At 34.8% G+C, this 22,366-nt stretch overlaps 1 protein-coding gene across 1 annotated transcript in view; it reads right to left on the bottom strand.

Moving 5' to 3' along the window:
• The window catches only part of RNF180 (ring finger protein 180), a 125,597-nt gene extending 104,281 nt beyond the window's left edge, over positions 1-21,316 (bottom strand). The window contains exons 1-3 of the mRNA XM_090278938.1: positions 21,182-21,316; positions 5,603-5,698; positions 2,369-3,328 (exon numbers count right to left, since the gene is read on the bottom strand). Of these exons, the coding sequence (XP_090135064.1) occupies positions 2,369-3,328; positions 5,603-5,698; positions 21,182-21,316 (1,191 nt within the window). The remainder of the gene's footprint in view (positions 1-2,368; positions 3,329-5,602; positions 5,699-21,181) is intronic.
• Between the last annotated feature and the right edge of the window lie 1,050 nt (positions 21,317-22,366).

Genomic DNA, 22,366 nt, shown 5'->3' with positions numbered 1-22,366 from the left:
CATGTGTTTAAATCATAGAGCTGTATGCCAAGAATAAGTAAACTTTATTGCACAATACTTAAAAAAAACACAACCAAAAAGACTATGCTGAATTCAAAAGAGATTTGTTGGCTGAATGTAGCGCAGCACTGTCTTTCCTCAAAGTAGATGCTCAATTAATATCAGCTGAACAAAAACACTGAAAACTTGCTGCATTTTCTGTTTCAATATCAAACTCATTTATATTCATAAGCTTCAAAAATTTCAATAACTTTTTGTAATGTCATTAATATTTTCTATAATGGTATCTCCCATATAGTATGTCTAGTTTGCACAAAACAAATCATTAAAAATGTAAATGAAAGTCAGAAATTAAGATTTACCAATCAATTATTTTAAACTTACAAAAATTATCATTAATAACAAAACCTTTTTTTATATTTTATATGCTTATTTTCCACATTAAAAAAAAGGACAGGGTCTGTACTAAAATTACACAAAGGTATGGTATAACAAACAAACAGATATTTTAAAAATACTTACAGAATTAACTAATCTTTATTAAACATGAACTGAGTAACTAAGCCATTGACTTATCTCAAAGATTAACTCTTTCTAAGATTTATCTTTGTTTGAATTAGAATACTGACTGTTAAAGTTTATTTTTATTCCTTCTGGCTTGAACCATGATGTGCACTCATATTCATAATTCATGTAATTTTTATTTTAAATTTTCTTTGCTAAGGAAACATCGGGCACTTGTTTGCCTGTAGTCCCTGTGCAACCAACCAAACCTATTAGGATCCCACCATTTCAGTCCATATATTGACTTGTCCCAGGTCTAAGACTCATTTACTATGATCAACTAGCAAAGCATATTGGTTAAATCACATCTGTGTGAATGAATAAAAGTAGCCATCAAGGAAAAAAAATTAACTTTGGTCTTGCTTTGCTCTAAACTGTGTAAAATAGTGTTCCTATGCTGGAAAATGATTAATAATATGCATGAGATTTTCAGAAGTGCCCAGTCTAAGGATTAAACACATTTTTAAAATTGCAAATATGTCATTTGGGCATACCTGCAGTACAAAGTATAATTTTAATTCTTCTCTTAAATTTCTATTTGTTAGAGAATTATTTTAGTGCCCTCCATGTTGTTTTTAAGGTATTTTTTCAGAATATTCGCTTAACATATGATCATTTCCAATTTATCTAGGTTAAGGTCAAATTTTCAATAAATTTGTTGAATTTTATAGCTTCAATGAATTAAATAAAATAAGTTAAAGAAAGTATTTTATAATGGTGCTAAAATATATTCATGTATACATTCTATAATATATGCTTTGATGCCATATTACACCATCACTTGCAAATAAACTAAACTAGAATGCTCTTGTTAACCACTTGAAAAATATAATAAACAATTACCTACTGCTATAATTATACTATTGAACTGAAAGATGAAAAATACCTAACCTTATTGAAGCACTCAATGTAGTAACTTTATTTTGTTCAGTCTATGATAGGAGCATAAGCTATAATGAGTTTACTTAACTTTTTAAAAAAAATCTAATATGTAAAGCTGCAGCTTTCTACATTTTAGCTGAGGACTTTGTTAATATTCAACTCACTGATTAATAAGGACTATTATCCATTATGAACAGTAATAATGGCAACTTGCAAAAATAAGTTTATATAGAAATATACTAGTCCTCCAACTTCCAATTTTCATGAGGCTCTCACCCACCGGTTTTAACTGCTTTCCTCAGCACTAACATTTATTGCTCAGTTCCTTCACACACCCAGACCCTTGAACGTATCATTATGGACATAGGATTTTTAACCAAAGAGAAGCATGCTCTCTTATAAAACTACAGGATGGGTAAATTATCCTTTAGATTGTTTTCACAGTTTAACACAATTAAACACAATTAACTAATTGTAGGCACATAATTAAATAAAGCTCCAGGAGAATATGCATTTAAGTTAAATGTAATGAAAATGAATGAATGTCACTAAGATTATATATACTTAAAGAAACTTGTTTGCTTCAACTTAACCTAAAATGAAATCCTAACTCAAATAAACTTAAAGTGTTTATGATAATCTAGTCACAACATCATGGAGATTACTGTTCCTCTAAGATATTAACAGTATTAGGAAAAACTTTACAAAAGGGCATTTTCTAAACATGCGTGAGCACAGAGACAGACGTGTCAATTACAGTAGAGCTGCATAATTCTTAAGTTCTCCTAGAGAGAAATGTCATTTCAAAAATTACTAAATCCAAGTTTTTATATACGTAATGTAGGTGTTCAAAGTTAGCTCCTCTCCCCAAGCCTCAACATTTATAATACAGAACTTTTAGCAAATTCTTTTTTAAAATTACCTGCTTCTGTAGCCATCTTTCATGCCTTCGTTGCTTCCTTCTCAGATTCTTCAACTTGCTCCTTTCTCTTTTCCTGAGCCTCTGATTAATGGCACCCAATGAAAAACTGCCAGAGCGCAAGAAGTCCAGAGGAGAGTGGTGGTCTTCCTGGTCCGAGGCCTCTGGTGGGCTCCTGCCAGCTGAGGGCAGGTCCATCAGGAAAGTCAGGCTGTTAGAACTGGCATGGTCAGAGTACACTGCAGAAGCTTCTAGTCCGCACTGAAATTCTCCTCCTCTTTGTGTCTGGGTCTCATGAGGAACCACTGAAAATCTTTGCAGCAGCATATTAGGATCAAAACTTGATGAAATCTGAAAGGAACAGCTATTTTTACCAGATTCTAAAGGTAAGTTCGAAAGATCAACCGGCTGTGTTTCATTTAGCCTGGGATGGGCAGTCGTCTTACTATGTATTTCATATAAAGTGGGTAATAAAGTCAGTTTCTCACTGATGTTCAGATCCAGGCTACGCGATTTTCTATGAAAAGCTCTTCCAGTGCATCTTCCAGGCACAGGCTGGGGAACAAAAAGCTGGTATTTGGGATTAGATGCTTTGAAGAGCAGTTTTTCCTTCTTCATGTGAAAATATGTAGACCGTACCTCCAGGCAGAGTGCTTCTGTTAATCTTCCAGAGCCATTATTATTTTGAGCCATGTTTAAAAGCCTGCGATTTCTGTTTTTGAAGGTGCCACCTGTCAGCAGAGTTTCTGTGTCACAACCTGATTGAACTCTAGGATGTGACAAGTATTTCAGCGATGGTCTCATTAGTCGGCCTGCCTGTGCTGGCTGATAATTGGTCCGGCTCTTGTAGAGATGTACAGCTGTAAGCAGGCCACAGGAACATTTTGGAGTGCTGACAAAATTAAAGCCCCCTAAACGGGCCCCACAAAAAGGGCAATTCAGTTTTCCAACTGTCCACTGGGCCTACAGGTAATAAAGGAAAATAAAGACAATGCGTTCATCAAAATAAAAAAGAATGGGAGCTTTTTTTTTTTTTTTTTTTTTTTTTTGCCAACCATGTGGAAGTTTTCTATGCCACAGAAAAAGCTAGCTTTCTGTTTTCTGATTAGTAGACAGAACAGTAAATGGAAACAAGCAAATAGAGATAAGCAGCTCCAAAGTTCTAGAGAGCATGTTGTACATCATGTGTATCTAAACAATACTCCTAAGAATTCTAAAAGAATCTCTTGAACAATAGGTTGAATATGGATACAGTGTGAACTAAGGAAAAGAAAAATACACTATGGAACCAGGAAGCACATCAGTCTACAGAGCTTAATTTGCAAGTAAAATCTCACAGAAAAGTGTCTGTTTTGATACACTACTTGCATACCAAGCACTGTGGGAGGGAACTTTACCCAATCATCAGAATAAAGCTCTTCCTGCCTTTTTACAGAGAACCAAAACATATTGGTCATATACAGCAGATAGTGCGTTTTCTATACTCAGACTGGAAATTAATAAAGAGCTGGCTTAAAACGGTCTTTTCAACAGAGATAGTGGAACATGTGCAGTGTCCCAATACATTGCGTAAAGTTCTGGACACTTACAAGCACCACATGAGCATTTCCCCAGGAAATCGTTACAGTGTGAGAATAGATGCAGGAAATATCTATAAATGTTATCATTTCGCAACAATAACAAAAACAAGTTAGTCAGTGAAGAAAGACAACTCTATTTTTCTAAAAATTATGCTATTGACATTTTTCTAAGACTTAAGCATTTTTGAACTATGAGAAATAATGATACCATATTGTTAACAAGATGAGTTCTTGCTCTTCTAATATTTCATTAAGGATCCTTGAAAGTGTTGTATTTTTATTTTTACTGTGCCAACAAGAGTCCTTAATTATCCAGTTTATTTTATATGTGTGTGCATATATGAATAATATAGACACGGTATTTCATCCACTCAGCAGACACTTTTCTAGGTGCTGGGGATACAGTAAAAACAAAATATAAAAACCATTAACTTCATGGAGTTTATATTCTAGCTGGGGAGCTGGGCAATTAACAAGATCAGTAAACCATAAGTGTGTGCGGGTGAGTGTATATACAGTACTCCCTCACTTACAGCAGGTATTAGGTTCTAGACCGCCCCCCCCGTGAAATAGGAACCTTACATTTATCCTACACCTATGCAACTTTAACAACATATGTATACAGTACCACAAAATCCCATGATATAGCAAAAAACTCACAATAAATAATTAAATATAATATATAATAATATTTTTAAAAATCCCGCGATACAGTGAGGCTGCGATAAGTGAACCGTGTTATAGAGGGGCTACTGTATATGTATATGTGTATGTATATAGTAATTCATATATTTATATATGTAATGTGTACTTAAGCATTTTTAAAGGTACTTAACAGTTTGTATCAGTGTATGTATATGTATAAATTATAGGTATGTATATAAATCAGAGAAGGAAGAAAGGAACTGTGAAGAGTGGTAACAGTGGGGAGGGCAGTTGATAGGTAGGTCAGGAAATGCCTCATTGAGAGCAAAGACCTATGGAAACAAGGGAATGGGTGACTATCTACGGAAAGAGCTTTCAAGCGAGGGGAAATACCACGTGCAAAGTTCAAGGTAGAAAAGTACCTGAAGCATGGATGGATCCGGAGAAAATTATGCTAAGTGAATTTAACCAGTCAGTGAAAGAAAAATACCACATGAACTCACTTATATGTGAAATTTAATGAACACAATAAACCAGCAGACTAAGTAGTAACAGAAGCTCAGATACATAAAACAGACTGACAGGTGCCAGAAAGGAGTGGAGGGATGGGATGAAAGATGGTGAAGGGATTAACCAAAGAACACAGATGCACAGCCCATGGACGTGGACACGGACAACAACATGGAGATGGGCTTGGGGTGGGGAGACGGTGGGGCTGGGTAGAGGGGGAGAAAGGGAGAAAAATGGGAACAACTGAAACGGCATAAACAATACAAATAAAACTAAAGAATAACTAAAAAGAAAAATGTAAAAAGAAAAAGAAAAAAAAAAAAGAAGAAAAGGTACCTGAGGCACTCCAGTAGCAATGAAGAAGCCAGAAAGTGTAATTAAGAATTTCATAGACTTTCATGTCTGTTGAAACAATGCATCCAAGAAAAATAGCTCTAAAATAAGGACAAAAACATTCTGAAGGTAGTATATTCCTAATTTTACTCTGACACTAGGAACTTACTTTTTGTATTAGGCGGTTTATCCATTCTGGAAGGGCTTCTGTATCCATGTGCCACACACGACAAGTATTTTGATCATCGGTCGAATCATGTCTGTCCTATTATATCAAAATACATGATATTAGTTTTTACTAGTTCAGAATCTATTTCAAAAATTTCATATCTGAATAAAACACAAAAATATAAATTCGATTTTAGCTAGCAAGGAAATACACACTGCCTTCCTCTCCTCACTCCCATCTCAAAAATCAAGCCCAAAAAGACAAAAAGAGAAAAATTATTTTCACAGAATACCTGTAAATTAAAAAATAGCCCTCTATTTCACTGAGTTCATCAATTAAATTTTAAATGTAGCATTACTTAATGAACAAATCCAGCTCCCTATTCTTTTCCCTGTAAGTGAGAAAAAAAACAGTGCCATTCATGACAGCTTTTCTTGCCTTCAAGTTCTGATTCTATCTGGATTCTATTAATGACAGAATAAAGGAGTTGCTATATTCTCTATCAAGATGCTCAAGAAAACTGCAAAAGGATGAGGGAGAGGAACAATTGAGGAGGAAGCTGGAAAACCCCCAATTAAACAACAAAAATTTCAAAGAGAGACACTTATGGCTTTCTGAAGTAGCTTTGTAGAAATAAATGTGACTGTAGTTGAGACAGTATGGCTTCCCAACATGTCAGAGTAACACAGGACAGGCCAGGGTGGAGAAATATGCCCATTACTACTTATGTGACCTTACGCCAATTGCTTTACCTCTGTGGGTCTCAGTTTCTTCAACTGTAAAACACTGCTAGATAATTGCTAAGGTCCCTTCTGAGCCTAAAAGGTTTCATTTTATGAAATGACAGAAAAGTGTTGATTGAAAAGAACAGGGAAAGGGTTCTTCCTTCCCCAGGATCAGATTTTATAAGTAGCTACATAAATTGCCAATTTCTTTTATAGATTTCCCAAGCAGTTGCACTACTACTGGTTACTATAATTAGGTTAACAAAATAACAAGCAATGAGGAACTTCCTAAATATACCCTATAAGCTTCTATTCACAGTGACATGAATGAAATAGGGCTGAATCTCTTTAGGAACCTTTCACTGAATAACCTTCATTAGATTGTGACTTGGAGCCAGGGTAACCAGAATTTCTAGGTTTCATTTTTCAAGTTGGTCCCTCTGGACCTTATGTCATTTTTCTCTCCCATTAGTATATCTTAAAATACTTAATGGTAGCACAGTGTAGACAAAAAGGTTCACTATGATTTATTCACATATTGGAAAGATCTATAAAGACTTCTTGATCTAATTTCTGACAGGCTCCACAAAAATCACAATGTAAATTAAAAGGGGAAAAGGACTTGAACTATTGATATTATGTGAAATCACATTTCATTATTTTCTATACTGTACATAATGGCATTTTACACATTATAAACAATAATCAATGCTAAACCAAACTCAAGATTATAATGGCGAAAGCAAACTTCTGTTAAAAGGTTTGAAATTCTTCCAATTCTAGTATTTAAAAAATCTACAATATAGGTTGAAAATATTTCAATGGCAAATAGAAAATCTGTTGGGAAGGGTTTGTAGTTGACCAAAAAAAGATGTTATAGTTTTATTCATGATGCTTCAACTCCAATTCTGGTTAACAAAATGCAACTTTTCATGTCAATAGTGAGAATAGTGAGAGAAAGCCAGGTGATAATGAAGAGGGTATTACTGAATGGGAGCAAAGTTAGGAAAAGAAGAGAAAATGCTAGGAATAGCTTCCACCTCAATCATCTTACTGCTCCCTCACCACAGTGTCAGGCTAACATAAAAAAGTTTATTTTATTATAGATTCTCATAAAATGATATAGGCACAGTTCAGGCAGAGAGGGATTTAATAATTGGTTTCAAAATGGCAAAGTGAGTAAATATTCCAGTTTATTCTCCCTATTGAACCACACAACCTATAAAAAATATTTTATAAAAAAAAAGAATCAATAGCTAAACTAGAAAATATAAATGGGGAGATCCCAATCAACCAGAATTTGAGAGGAACTTCTAAAAGATTAATGAGGGAAACAACAGCATACTGTATCTAAGTACATAATAGATGAGAACCACACAAAGAATGGCCCATGCCAAAGTGTTAGAAACTAGAAGCAAGAAGTGCTCTGGGAAACTCTTAGAAGTGGAGTTGAAGTCTGCATGTCTCCAGCCAAGAGTAGTATTTGGGGCACAGTGGAATAGCGCAACATCCCAGAGTGGCTGGAAAGTCCTGGAAAAAAATGAAAAGCATTTGCAGCAAGTTCAGAAGATGAACTAGTGAGGACCAACTTCTATTCTCACTGAAAATAGTACTATGTCTCTATGGCCAATTAATATTTGACAAAGGGGGCAGGAGCATAAAATGGAATAAAAATAGCCTCTTCAATAAATGGTGTTGGGAGAACAATAATGGTACATGCAAAAAAAAAAAAAAAAAAACTATATCACCAACTTACACCATACAACAAAATTAAAATGGATCAAAGTCTTAAACATAAGCTGTGACGCCATAAAAGCCCTAGAGGAAAACATAGGCAGGAAAATTTAAGATAATCCCACACAGCAATATTTTCACTGATATATCCTCTTGGCAAGGTAAATAAAGGAAAGAATAAACAAATGGGACTACATCAAATAAAAAAGCATCTCCACGGCTAAAGAAAACATCACCAAAATGAAAAGGGAACCAACCGTATGGGAAATCATATTTGCCAATGATACTTTGGGCAAGGGTTTGCTCTCCAAAATACATAAAGAACTCATGCGACTCAACACCAGGAAGACAAAGAATCCAATTAAAAAATGGGCAAAGGACCTGAACAAACACTTCTCCAAGAAGGACATACAGAGGGCCCATAGGCATATAAAAGGATGCTCAACATCACTAGCCATCAGAGAGATGCAAATTAAAACCACAGTGAAATACCACCTCACACAGCTCAGAATGGCCATCATCAACAAATCAACAAACAACAAGTGCTGGCAAGTATGTCGAGAAAGGGAACCCTAGTGCACTGTTGGTGGGAATGCAGACTGGTGCAGCCATTGTGAAAAACAGTATGGAATTTCCTCAAAAAATTAAAAATGGAACTGCCTTTTGATCCAGCAATTCCACTGCTAGGATATACCCTAAGATGCCTGATAACACCAATTCAAAAGAACCTATGGACCCCAATGTTCATAGCAGCACTATTTACAATAGCCAGTGCTAGAAACAGCATAAGTGCCCATCAGTGGATGAGTGGGTCAAAAAATTTTGGTATTTCTACACAATGGAATACTACCCAGCAGAAAGGAAGAAGGAACTCCTGCCTTTTGTGACAACATGGATGGACATGGAGACTATTATGCTTAGTGAAATAAGCCAGGTGACAAAAGACATATACCATATGATCTCACCTGTAACAGGAACCTAATGAACAAAATAAATGAGTAAAATAGGACCAGAGGCATGGAAACAAGGAACAGACTGACAGTGACCAGAGTAGAGGGGGAGGGGGAAAAGGGGGGAAAGAAGGGGAAGGGTCTAGTCAAGGAACAGGTATAAATGACCCATGACATGAACAACAGGGCAGGGATTGACTGTGGGAGAGGAGTGGGGCAGGGCAGAGGAGAGCAACGGGAAAATTGAGACAACTGTAATAGAGCAACAATTTAAAAAAAAAGAAAATAATACCATGACACATAATAAGTATGATGTACATGTATCACTAAAGATGTTGTTTGGTTTCTTTTTAAAAAGCACATGAAATAGAAACAAATATACTCTGTATTATGATATTAAGAGCATATACAACCTAAAAGTATTATACTTTTCTATGGAAACACACATATTTAAATGGATCAAAACATACCTAAGAGGCTATACCAACACTAGTTAAGTTCAAAGGAAGAAAGACTAAGATTAGGAGAGGTACCAAAAGGAAACGTTAATTTTCCATAATTGTTTTAATGGGAGAATATATTATACTTGTAAATTAAAATTTTAGTTAAAATTGATTCAAATAAAAATAACATTAATTCTGGCAATGCTGGAGTAAGACATATTAGACATGCTCTCACCATTACAATTGATAAAACTAGGCAAGATAGAAAAGATAACAAGAGACAAAGATGGATATTTTATAATGATAAATGAGACAATTCATTGAAGACATAATATGTATCAATATATGTGCACCCAATATAGGAGTACCAAATATATAAAGCAGTAAGAGACCTAAAGGGAAAAACTGACAAAAATCAATTTAGTGGGGTATCTGAATATCCCATTGACAGCAATGGATTGTTTGTCCAAACAGAAAGTCAAGGAAATATCAGTCTTAAATGATACATTGGAAAAAGTGAACTTAATATTTTTTAGAATTTTCCATCCCCAAACCGAAGACTATACATTCTTCTCAATTGCACATGGGACATTCTCAAGGATGGACATTTTGGGGCACAGAACTAGTCTCAATAAATTTAAGAAGACTGAAATCGTACCATATACTTTTTCCTACCAAAGTGGTATGAAACTGGATATTAACTACAAGAACAAAGCTGGAGAATCACAGATATGTGGAGATTAAACAACATGCCATCAAACAACTATTGGGTCAAAGAAGAAATAAAAGAAGAGATCAAAAAATACACAGACAAATGAAAATGAAAATACCACATATCAAAATTTGGGGGATGCAGCAAAAGTGGTACTAAGAGGAAAGCCTGCAGCATCACAGGCCTACTTCAAGAAACAAGAAAAATTTCAAATAATCTAACATTACATCTTAAGAAAGAACAAAGAAAAAGAAGAACAGATAGAGCCCCAAGTCAATAAAAAGGAAATAATTAAAAATTAGAGGAAATAAAGGAAATAAGAGAACAAAAGGACAATAGGAAAAATTACTAAAGAGTCAGTTCTTTGAAAAGATAAAGGAGACTGGCAAAAAAATCATTCAATATAATTCAACGTATTAACAGAATATGAAAGAAAAACATGAAGAACATTTCAAGACACATGAAAGAATCGTTTGATAAAATTCTACACCCATTCATGATAAAAACTCTCAGAAGACTAAGAATAGAAAAGAACTTTCTCAACCTCATAAAAAACATCCATGAAAAAACCTATGGCTAAACACATTATGGTGAAAGAAGATTAAACACAGATGTCTTCATTCACCATTTCTACTCCACATTGTACTGATGGCCTAAGTCAGAACAATATGGAAAGAGAAGCAATAACATGTAGATTAAAAAACACAGAGAGAGGTACAACTTCACACCCACTAGGATGGCTATGATAAAAAATAAAAAATAATGCCAAAAACAGAAAATAAGTATTGGTGAGGATTTGGAGAAGTTAGAACACTTGTACTTTGTGGTGGGAAGGTAAAACAATGCAGTCACTATGGAAAAAAACAGTTACGTGGTTCCTCAATAAGATAAACATAGAATTACCAATTGGTCATACAGTTCTACTCCTGGGTGTGGGCCCAAAATAACTGAAAACAGATGTCTGAAGAAAAATTTGTGCACAAATATTCACAGCAGCACTAGTGACAGTAGCCAAAAGGTTTAAATGACTGAAGTGTACATAAACTCATGAATGTATAAGCAAAATGTGGTATATCCATATGGTGAAATATTGTTCAGCTGTGAAAAGGAATGAATTACTGATACATGCTATAACATGGGTAAACTTTAAAAACATTATGCTAGATGAAAGAAGCCAGACACAAAAGGTTCCATATTGTATGATTACATTTGTATGAACTATCCAGTCAGCAAATCTATAAAGACAGAAAGATTAGTAGCTGCCAACGGTTTGAGGGAAGGGGAAATGCAGAGGGACTGGGTAATGAGTATGCGCTCTCCTCTTGGGGTGATGAAAATGCGCTGGAACTAGACGGTGTAAATGTACAAAGTATCACTAGCGGTAAATTTTATAATATGTGTATTTATGCACAATTAAAAAACCTTTTTATTCATAGAAAATAAAATATAAAAAATACTAAGGATTTCCTCCAAAGAACTGTAAAAAATTAGCATAATTTCAGGATACAATGCCATTTTTTAATTTCTTGTATACCGTATTTCTGTATAATGAAAAAATAAAAAATTTTACAATAGCATAAAAAAACACAAACTACTTAGGTCTAAATTTGACATTATGTATATAATGTCACTGAAAGCTAAACAACATTATGCATAGAAATGAAAGAACACCTAATGAAACCAAGAAACATATTCGTGCATTGGAAGGTTTGATATTCTTACAATGTTAATTCTTCCCGTATTAACCTACAGATTCAGTACAATCACTCAAAATCCCAGCAGGCTTATAGAGATTTCAAATTTTATGTAAAAATGCAAAATGACCTAAAACAGCCTGACATGTTTTGCAACAGAAGAAGAAAGGTGGAGGGTATACACTATATGATTTCAACAATGGAACAGACATGTATATATGTTCAATTGATTTTTGGTAAATATGCCAAGATAATGAGAAAAGATAAACTTTTCAATAATTGGTACTGGAACAATTGTATATATTTGTATGAGGTAAAAACAAAACAAAACAAAGCGAAGAAACCAATAACAAAAAACCCTTGATGCTTACCACACACCATGCACAAAATTAACTCAAAATGAATCAGAATCCTAAAAGTAAAAGCTATAACTACAAAATGTCTAGAAGAAAACATAGGAGAAAACTGTTGAAACTTTGGGATGGCCAAATTATTCTTAGGACTCAAAAACACTAACTACAAAGAGAAAATGATAAAATAGGTTTCATCAAAAATAAAACCATTTACTTTTTAAAAGGCATCACTAAGAAAATAAAATGCAAGCCACAGACTGGAAAACTATTTTTACAAAGACTGTATCTGACAAGAACTTTTTAGACATAATTTAAATAATACTTATAACAAAAAAAGGAGAAAACAATTATAAAAATAACTACAAGATTTTAACACAAAAGACAATATAGTAATGCCCAATAACCACATGAAAGAAGGCATACCATCATTATTCACTAGAGAAATATAAATTCAAACTACAATGGGATGCCTCTGCACATATATTACAATAGCAGAAGTAGAAGGAGGAGGAGGGGGAGGAGAAGAAGAGGACAGGGAAGGAAGAAAGGAAGAAAGAAGGAAGAGGGAGAGGGAGGGAGGAAAGAAAGAACTAGCAGTATCAGCACTTACAAAAATAAAGAACTGAAATTCTCATACATTGCTGATAGGAATAAAAAATGGTACAATCATTTTGTCAGAAAACAATTTGCCAGTTTCTTAAAAAGCTATGCCTATACTTACTATAAAACCTAGCAGTTCCTAATAAGAACCAAGAGAAATGAAAATATATGTCTACAAAGAGATTTATAAACAGATGTTCATAGCAACTTTATTATAGCTTAAAACTGCAAACACCCTAATATCCATTAACAACTATGGCAACCATTCAATGGATAAACTATGTGATAAATCCATACAATGGAGTAATACTCAGTAATAAAGAGGAACAAACTATTGATCTATGCAATAACATAAAGCAATCTCAAAATCATTATGCTAAGCATAAATAGCCAGACATAAAAAAAAAATACCATATGCCCATGTTTATGAGAAACTAGACTGAATGTTGCACATTTGAAATAGTGGCGGGTACATGAGTGTGTATACATATGTCAAAGCTCATTGAATGTGCACTTTATTACATGTAAATTATATCACAATAAAATATATTTTAAAAAATAATTAAAAATATCCTTAAAGAAAAGTGATCAAGAAACACTTGCTAATGATAAAATTTTTAGTTACTAAGCACTATCTTAGTTCTCTTTGTACCCTCAGATCACAAGATAGTGCAAAAATATAACAGGTACTTAATAAATGCTTGATAAGTAAAAATTGCTATTCCATAAGAAACTTTATAAATTTTTCATTGAAATCATTATCCGTTACCTTCCCTAACCCCTGTAGTTTTAATTTTCTTCAAATTACTGAAGACTACTCAAAATGTGAACATTTTTACTGGCTGCATTCTTAGAAGTAACTCAGTAAAAATAAGCTGTGTAGCTTTACCTAAATACGTTGCCTCAGAAACAAAACGATGCTTAAAACTTTTGAAAAAGAGAATAGAATACTCAAAATAGTCATAACACATTAGCCCTTTCCATTAGGGGCTGACAGTTATGCAGATTAGTATAACTCTACAATGACATTGTAAAAAGATTCTTGTAGAGAACACAAAGTGAAATTGACAAATACAATCACCTTTACTTCCTTATTAAATCCAATTTTTTTCTGACTTTTCAGGGTTCTGACTATAGATGAGATAAATAAGTAAATATTTCTACATTGGTAAAAATAATGATACAGTATTAATAGCAATCAACCTATCAATATAAAATGGTTACTAGACACAGTACTGTCCATATAAAGGGAATAAAAAAACTTATTTACATGCCAGGGATTCTGATGGGTACCTTACACTTATTATTGCATTCTATTACTTTATAGTGCATATTTCATTATTTAATTTAATCACATAAGATTGACCATAATACTAAAAAATCACTATCTACAATAAATACAAGAGATGCTTTATGAACATTGCTATGAGAATCAACATTGGAGTCAGTTCTTGGTATGTGGAAAAAGTTTTACAATGTAATTATTCTTATTTTTATTAGGTAACAAACATATGTACTGTACTGTTAATACTATGACCAGGCACTGTTTAAGTGTTTTATTATTTTACATGGAAGAAGAAATGAGGAAAATTAAGTAACTTTTATGTAACTTGTCCAAGGTCACACAGTAAGCAGCAAAACAAGGATTTTCAACCAGGCAGTTTTGCTTCAGAGCTCATGTCCTCAGTCACTAAACTTCCTATACCAAATAAATCATAAAATTTATCATAGGGCAGTCAACTTTCTTACATCATTAGTCCAAGTATGTTTTAAGGCATAATGCTACTGTTCTCTCCTAAGCTTAAAAAACAAAACAAACAAAAATTTGGGGTGTAATTTATACTTAAATTAACCAAGAACAATATACGAGGTCTGTCCGGAAAAAGCCCAGTCATTGTTAATCTAATGAGAAATTGTGCAAAATTGATCTAACCTGGTTGCCAAGGAGAGTGGACTGAAATGTGCATGTGTGAACAATGATGACTTCACTGTAGTAGTCAGTGGGGGCAGTAGATACTGTTGAGTGAGTAAGTGTACTGCATGGCCATTGCATTCAAAATGTGCCACTAGAGCAATGACTGCATCAGATTTTGCATTAAGCTTGAGCATTCCTCTGCAGAAACTATTGCAGCTATGAGCAATTGGCGATTGGCAGCTTCATCACAACAATGCGCCTGCTCATGCATCATAACTCAAGCAGTTTTTTTGCAAAATATCATATCACCCAGGTGACTCAGTCCCCCCACAGTCCAGATTTGGCATCCTGAGACTTCTGGCTTTTCCCAAAACTAAAATCACCTTTGAAAGGGGAGAGATTTCAGACCATTGATGAGATTCAGGAAAATACGACAGGGCAGCTGATGGTGACTGGGAGAACTGTGTGAGATCCCAAGGTGCCTACTTTGAAGGGGACTGAGGTGTCATTGTCCTATATACAATGTTTCTTGTATCTTGTATCTTCTTCAGTAAATGCCTCTATTTTTTATATTACATGGTTGGATACCTTCTGGACAGACCTTGTAGAGAAGAAAGGTTGGTTTAGAAAACATTTCACAGTTGATTCTGATATGTAACTCCCAACTCAATCTCATTTGAGGACTATTAATATAAAGCAAGCATACACTTTTCTCTAAGTAGTTAAAAGTTAAAGCATACTTTCACACAAACAAACAAAAAAATCAGTTACAGCAATTGAAACAGGTGATAGTAGCATAAAAGGCTGGGTAAACACAGAAGACTTGATTATACTGTAAATGAAACTGCCAACTACTTCACCTGCTGTTTATTTCCAATATAATTATATAGGTAAAATGAAGCTTATGAACTATTAAGTTTATAAGTCTACAGTCACTCAATTTTTGAAAAAAAAGAACCACACAACTATGTGCTAAAGCAAGTTTAACTGAGTGCATTTTAAGACAAATGATTAAACTGGAAGCAACCTAATTTGAAGAACTTAAAGCTTTTATAGTAGGGGCATAACAGGTTATCTCCTTGGGAAAAATTAAAAGAAAATTTAGAAAAACTGTATTATTAGGATTTAAAAAATCCTACTAGACATATTTTTAGGTCTCAAATTCATCACATTTGGGTGAGGAGGAAGGAAAGAAAAAGTAACTAACAATTTCACTTAATGATGTCAGAAAAATGTTGACAAAATATTTTGTAAATGAAACAATGTGTTCAAACAGCAGGTGGAGCTAATGCATTACTATTTTGTAGTTTTTCTTGAAGGGTGGAGAATATTTTCAGTTGCTGTGTACCATAACTTCATTTAATTTTAAAATTGCAAATATTACGTATTATATTTTTATCATTTAGTGATATTATTATACAAGTTTTTAATCCACACCTAAGGATATGCTTATTGATTTTATTTTTTTAACCACTTAAACTTTTCCTTTTTAATTTCTCTTTTTAAAAAATTTTTATTTATTTATTTTTAGAGAGAGGGGAAGGAAACAGAGAAAGAGAGGGACAGAAACAGTGATCAGCTGCCTCCCACATTGCACGCAATCCAGGCATGCGTCCTGACCAGGAATTGAAACAGCGACCTTTTTCTTTGAGGGACAACGCCCAACCACCTAAACCACACCAGTCAGGGCAGTATTTCATTCTTTTATTGAATTTTTTTTCCATTACCATTTATCCTCCTTATACCCTCTTACACCTCCCCCTACTCTGCCACTCAATCACCACACTGTTATCCATGTCCTTGAGTCCCTTTTCCTTTTTGCTCCATCCCACCACACATCTAGTGCACAGAGCTGTCAGCCTGCTCTCTATCTATGTGTCTGTCTCTCTTTTCTTCGTTAGTTCAGTTTGTTCATTAGCTCTACATATGAATGAAATCATATGTTTTTCTCTGACTGGCATATTTTACCCTTTGTGACAGCATGGATGGACCCGGAGAACATTATGCTAAGTGAAATGCTTATTTAAAGAGAGAGGAAGGGACAAGGAGAAGGGGAGAGTGAGACACTGTTGAGAGAGAAATATCGATCGGTTGCCTGGATCAAACCCGCTACCTAGGTATGTGCTCTGACTGGGAATTGAGCCTGCAACCTTTGTCTGTATTGAATGATGCTCCAATCAACTGAGTCACCTGGCCAAGGCTATTATATAATGTTTTGAAAGACATTTAATGCAATATTTCCAACATTAGCAATAACATTCAGGTTTTCATTAAAGGTGAGCCAAGTACACTATTTAACTACTGCAGTTATAAACACTACATGAAAAGATCACGTAACAAAAATTAACATTTAGATTAACATTATGAATTAAATGTTTAAAGTATTACAAATGTAAAGGAACCAAATTCTGTTAGACTGCCTGGTTTTCCTATTTGTACTTTAACAAGGTACTTCAAAGGTGAAAACTTTTTACTCAAAAGGGAATGAATAAAAAAAACTAAAAGCTTCACTTAAGGGCCATCTTCCTGCATTCATTCTTGCTCCCTTTCTAATTCAGTCTTCACACAGTAGCCAAAATGACATTTTTAGAATTCAATGATTATGCCACTCCTTTTCAGTCACTTCCCAGTTCTTAGGATAAAGATCAAAGTCCGTAATCTGGTTTACAAGACTAATCAATACTCACCTTTCTAGCCTTAAATCTTGCCAAACTCCCTCTTAATTTCTCACCTCCAATCACGGAAATCTTCTAGCTTCATGGCAACACCACATTCTCTCCAGCACAGGGCCTTTGATATGCTCACCCTGAAGCTTGGAACACTCTCCCTCCTGCACCACCCTCATTCTCATCCCCGGTCTCCCACACAAGTCACGTCCTCAGAAAGGCCTCCGCTTAAACTAGGTCCTGTCCTCTGTCTATATCCTGTTCTTATGGTTCCCTATACTTTTCATTTTTGCCACCTAAAACAGCTAAAATTTAATATTTATGACTGACCACTATTCTGAAAGCTTCACAAGGACAGAATATCTCTCTTCTGTTCTTTGAATTTCCAGTGCCTATCAAGGAACTGTTATGTTTTACTCTGCTTGATCTGTCTTAAGAAAATATCATAGACTGGGTGGCTTAAGCAACAGACACATATTCTTCACAATTCTGAAGGCAAAAATTTTGAGATCAAAGTGCCAGCATGTTTAGGTTCTGGTGAGAGCCCTCTTCTTTGATTGCAGACTGCTGTGTCCTCACTTGGGAAGGAGGAAAAGAGGGAGAGAGAGGGAGTCGGGAGAGATACAGACAAACAGAGACAGAGACATTCTATAAAAGGCCACAGCTTCTTACAAAATGGGGCCACATTCTTATGACCTTGTTTAACCTTAACGACCTCCTAAAGACCTATCTCCAGATACAGTCATATTGGGGGTTAAGACTTCAACATACATATTTGGGAGGAGGACACAATTTAACCCCTAGCAGGTGGCAATACTAAATATGGAATAAATATATGCTGACACTAAGTATTTAAAATAGAATAAGAAATAAAAATATAATTTATTTCAGTATCACAGCCATTGAAAGAAAGACACCACCAGGATAATAAAACCAGAGAGAAAATGAGCAAAATATCCACTCAAAAAGGTGAAGGAGAAAATATATAATCCATAACAATTCAACATTCCTTGATCATATTTATGGCCATCACTGTATTTGTAATAATGTATAAAAATGAAATATTTCATAGGTTGGCTATGGAAAGACTCACAACCCAAATAATTATAATGCTTTATCATAAGTGTGGGACCATTCCCCAGTTTTCATTTTCCTCAACTCAACTGGAATCTGGTATCTGCCCCGACAACTCTCACACTACAATGAATGTCCACCAATGATCTCTTCACTAAACTATTGCACACTTTTGGTTCTCATTCAGGGTCTCCACATATGGCCAGTTTGTATGCCAACTCTATGCAAATCTGGGGGCACATTTCACAGACCAGCACCCTCTAGAATTGTGTAGTGTACAACATGCACATTGAAGGCAGTGTCTGCTCTTCTACAATTCTCCAACATCAATATTACTAACCAACACCTCCTTCTGGAAGTCCTTGCCCCTTGATTCTCATAACACTGTATCCTACTACTTGGGCTTATCTCCCTCCCCGCCTGCCCCCCCCCCCCACCTCTTCTGGCTTCTTTCTTCCTTTACATGTTCCTAAACCCTCTTCTCACTTCATTCACATTCTGTATGCTGATCTCACCTACTCTCAGAGCTTCACTCACCACTTTTATGTGATGGCTCCCTTATAGTGCAGATCTCTATTTTGAATTGCATACCCATAGAACCAGCAGCCTCCCAAAAATCTCTACTTGAATGTTTTGCAGGCCACATGAACTTGATGTGTCCAAAAGTATATCCAAACTGACTAAAAAACTAAAATTGAGGACACTGTTCTTCTCATGGCCCTAGACATCACAAATGGAGACAATTTCTGTTATTTTATGTTTATGTTTTGAGGGCTTTTGTTGTTATTTTCTTTTGGTTTTGGTTCTTGTCTATATTTCACGTATCTCAGACTTAAAGGTGTGGTAGGAATCCCCTTTTCTCCCTGCAGACATAGTAGATTGTTACAAAATTCCATTCTAAATTTCCTGTCACATTCTTCACTACATGCCAAAGGCTGGAAAACTGAAGCTCAAATGTTCCAGATTTCCTTACAGTTCAAGTTCCACACATGACCTAGCTTCCACCAAGCTGATACACCTTCTCAATATTATAAAAGCAGATGTGATCATTGTCTTTGTGCTGTTTCTTTTGGCAAACTTGGTTTTGGTGGCACCTGGTTATTCTGTACCAAAAGTTAACAGTAATTCCGTGTCTAGCTCCTAGTTTTGTGGGGGCGGAGAGGTAGAGTGTGAGACTCCCATTTTCTGGCATTGGACAGGGATAGAGAAGTGTGATCCTAAAGTACAGGTATTAATGCTGTTCCCCAGCTTCTTAATCTTCGATGTTGTTCTGAGAGCCATTTCATGTCTACCTGGGGTGTGGAATGCAGGAGAAAAAAGTGCAGGGTTTGCTCAGGGTAGGGAGACTCTAGGGGGGAACTCCTACATAAAGCTGGATTGTAATCTCAGTATAAGGATAATTGAGAAATAAACCTACTGTTTAGGATAACACAGCAGGAAACTTGCCTACCTCAACTTTGGTACTCAGCAGAAGAAAAGAAAAATATCTTGCCCTCAGGGTATAGAAGAATTACTTAAAAAGTACAAAACATAAAGGACATGATTAATAAATTAATCTATATTACATTATGAACTTCTGTTCATCAAAAGAGACCACAAAGGGTGAAATATATAACTTTATATAAGCAAGTAAAAGCTATTTGCAATACAATAACCAACAAGAGATTGGTATTTAGAATACATAAAGAACTTCCAACTATAAAAACAAAACAATTTAATAGAAAAACAGGCAAGAAAAAAAGATATTTTACAGAAAACACAAATGGACTCAGAGGAAGAAATGATGTTCGAGTGGAGAGGAAATAACCATGATCAAATGGGGCTGCAGAAAAAAAAAAAAAAAAACTTCAAAAAAAACCTGAGTGTCTCTCATAGAAGGGGAAGAACATGCTCTGTGTTGGACTGAGAATTCCCTGTGAAGTCAATCCATGAATACTGTCTAGCTTGCACCTCTTTGATACTGCCTCTTTCATACTGTTCTTAGGGAATTTTAGGAATTTTATTTTTGTTGTTTTAAAAACACTTATTTGTTCCAGGACAACCAGTTAAAAGCTCTTGAATATTATTCAGGTGTTCCTATTGACTTTTCAATTATACCTGAGCTTTCTCTTCTAGGCCTATTTTGAATACTAAAAAAATACAATATAATAGGTTTTCCATTTCTTAATGGAATCTTGAATTTTTTAAAAATTAATTTATTTATGTATTTGTTTTATTTATTTTATTTTTTTAGAGAGAGGGGAAAGGAGAAAGAGAGCAAGAGAAACATCACTGTGTGGTTGCCTCTCACTCGAGCCTCCATCTGGGGACCTGATGTGCAACCTAGTAATGTGCCCTGACTGGGAATCGAACCAGTGACACTTGGCTCACAGGCCGACGCTCAATCCACTGAGCTACAAGCAGCCAGGGCAATGGAATCTTGAATTTAATTGTGTGGTGATGACTAAGATTCACTCATGGTAGGGATAAAAAAAAAAAAAAAAGAACTATGATATTACACTTAAAACTTTAAGGTCATATTAAGGGGATCAGCTAAAGGTAAGTGTGGAAGTTAGGATACCTTCTGAATAGTGCTTCAAAATGTTTTCAGCGAGTCAAGTAAAATTAGGTAAAACCTAAGTCTGGTGTGGAGGGAAATGAGTGCACGTGAGGGTGTGCGCACAGCATTCCTAAACTAGGAAACTAAAGATTAGAGTTAGCAGTACTTACTTACCTTAATTACTTTATTCTCAAGATATTTCATGAAACAATCAGAACTTGCTACACATTTTCTACATTTCCAACACTGAAGAATACTTATTTCTTCTTGATTATAATTTTTAGTTATCACTTCTTTACTTCTTTTCATCTGTGGGAAAATAAATTTAGTGTTAAAATGTTAACGGTATCACATTAAACTTGGTTTTCTAAACCCTTTGTACGGCATTAGGAATATGTAGAGAGGGAACAGAATTATTATCTATTGAGATACCTACTAGTTACTAGGTCTTAGGTTAGGACAACTCTATAAACAATGTCTGGGACTGAAAATTCCATTTGATTATTCTGATGATGCATTATGTTAGTAACTACCAGGTTATTTTATTTTTGCAGAATATTTTATGTCTCTTTCTTTCTATCTGTTACTAAAAGAGAAAAAAGGCAACTGCTGAAGAGTCAAATAAGTTATTGCAGTGGCTTTAAAAGAGTCATAATAAAGAAGTAAAATATTTCTGTAAATAGAATGTTTTGAATAGCCACAGCATTAAATTTTAAATATAATAGGATTTATTGAGTTGTGGTTAATTTTGTGAAAACTGAAACTTATTTCAAATTGATGGCAAAAATTCCTTACACTGAATGCAATAATTTCTCTTGCGTATTGTAGTCAGGGGAACAGTTAACTATACTACATCTTGCAGTCTGTGTAGTAAAACAAATAAGCTTAGAGAATAGCCCTACCAATTTTATAGTCTGATATTTTATTATCAATGTGATTTAGACCAATCTATGGAAACAATTTCACGCTAATAAGAATTCCAAAATAGATGCAGTGTACTTAATAACTGGCCTAGTAACTATTCATTATAAATAAAGGAAATGTTCATTTATTAAGCTACCCACAAGAGTCTCCTGCCTTGTTCCTTGGCCACATTTCCTCATTTGTTAGTGCTTTCATTGGCAGGCGTTTAGCAAACATTTACTGAGAGCTAACCATATCCCACACAATGAGTCAAACTCTGGGGGCACAAAGATGAATAAACCTTATTTTCTGTCATAGAAGTGCTCACTATGCTATAGAATCAATAGTTTTCTACCCTAGCTCAATAGATTCACATAGGAAGCTTTAAAAAATAGTGATGCCTAGGCTGCACTCCTAGAAATTTGGACTTATTCTGAGATGAGAAATCAGGAATGG

This window comes from Furipterus horrens, unplaced genomic scaffold (genome assembly GCF_987537825.1).
Source record: "Furipterus horrens unplaced genomic scaffold, mFurHor1.1.pri manual_scaffold_5, whole genome shotgun sequence".
Lineage (NCBI taxonomy): Eukaryota > Metazoa > Chordata > Mammalia > Chiroptera > Furipteridae > Furipterus > Furipterus horrens.
The sequence above is the reverse complement of the archived record's forward strand: the minus strand, read 5'-3'. Positions and strand labels throughout refer to the sequence as shown.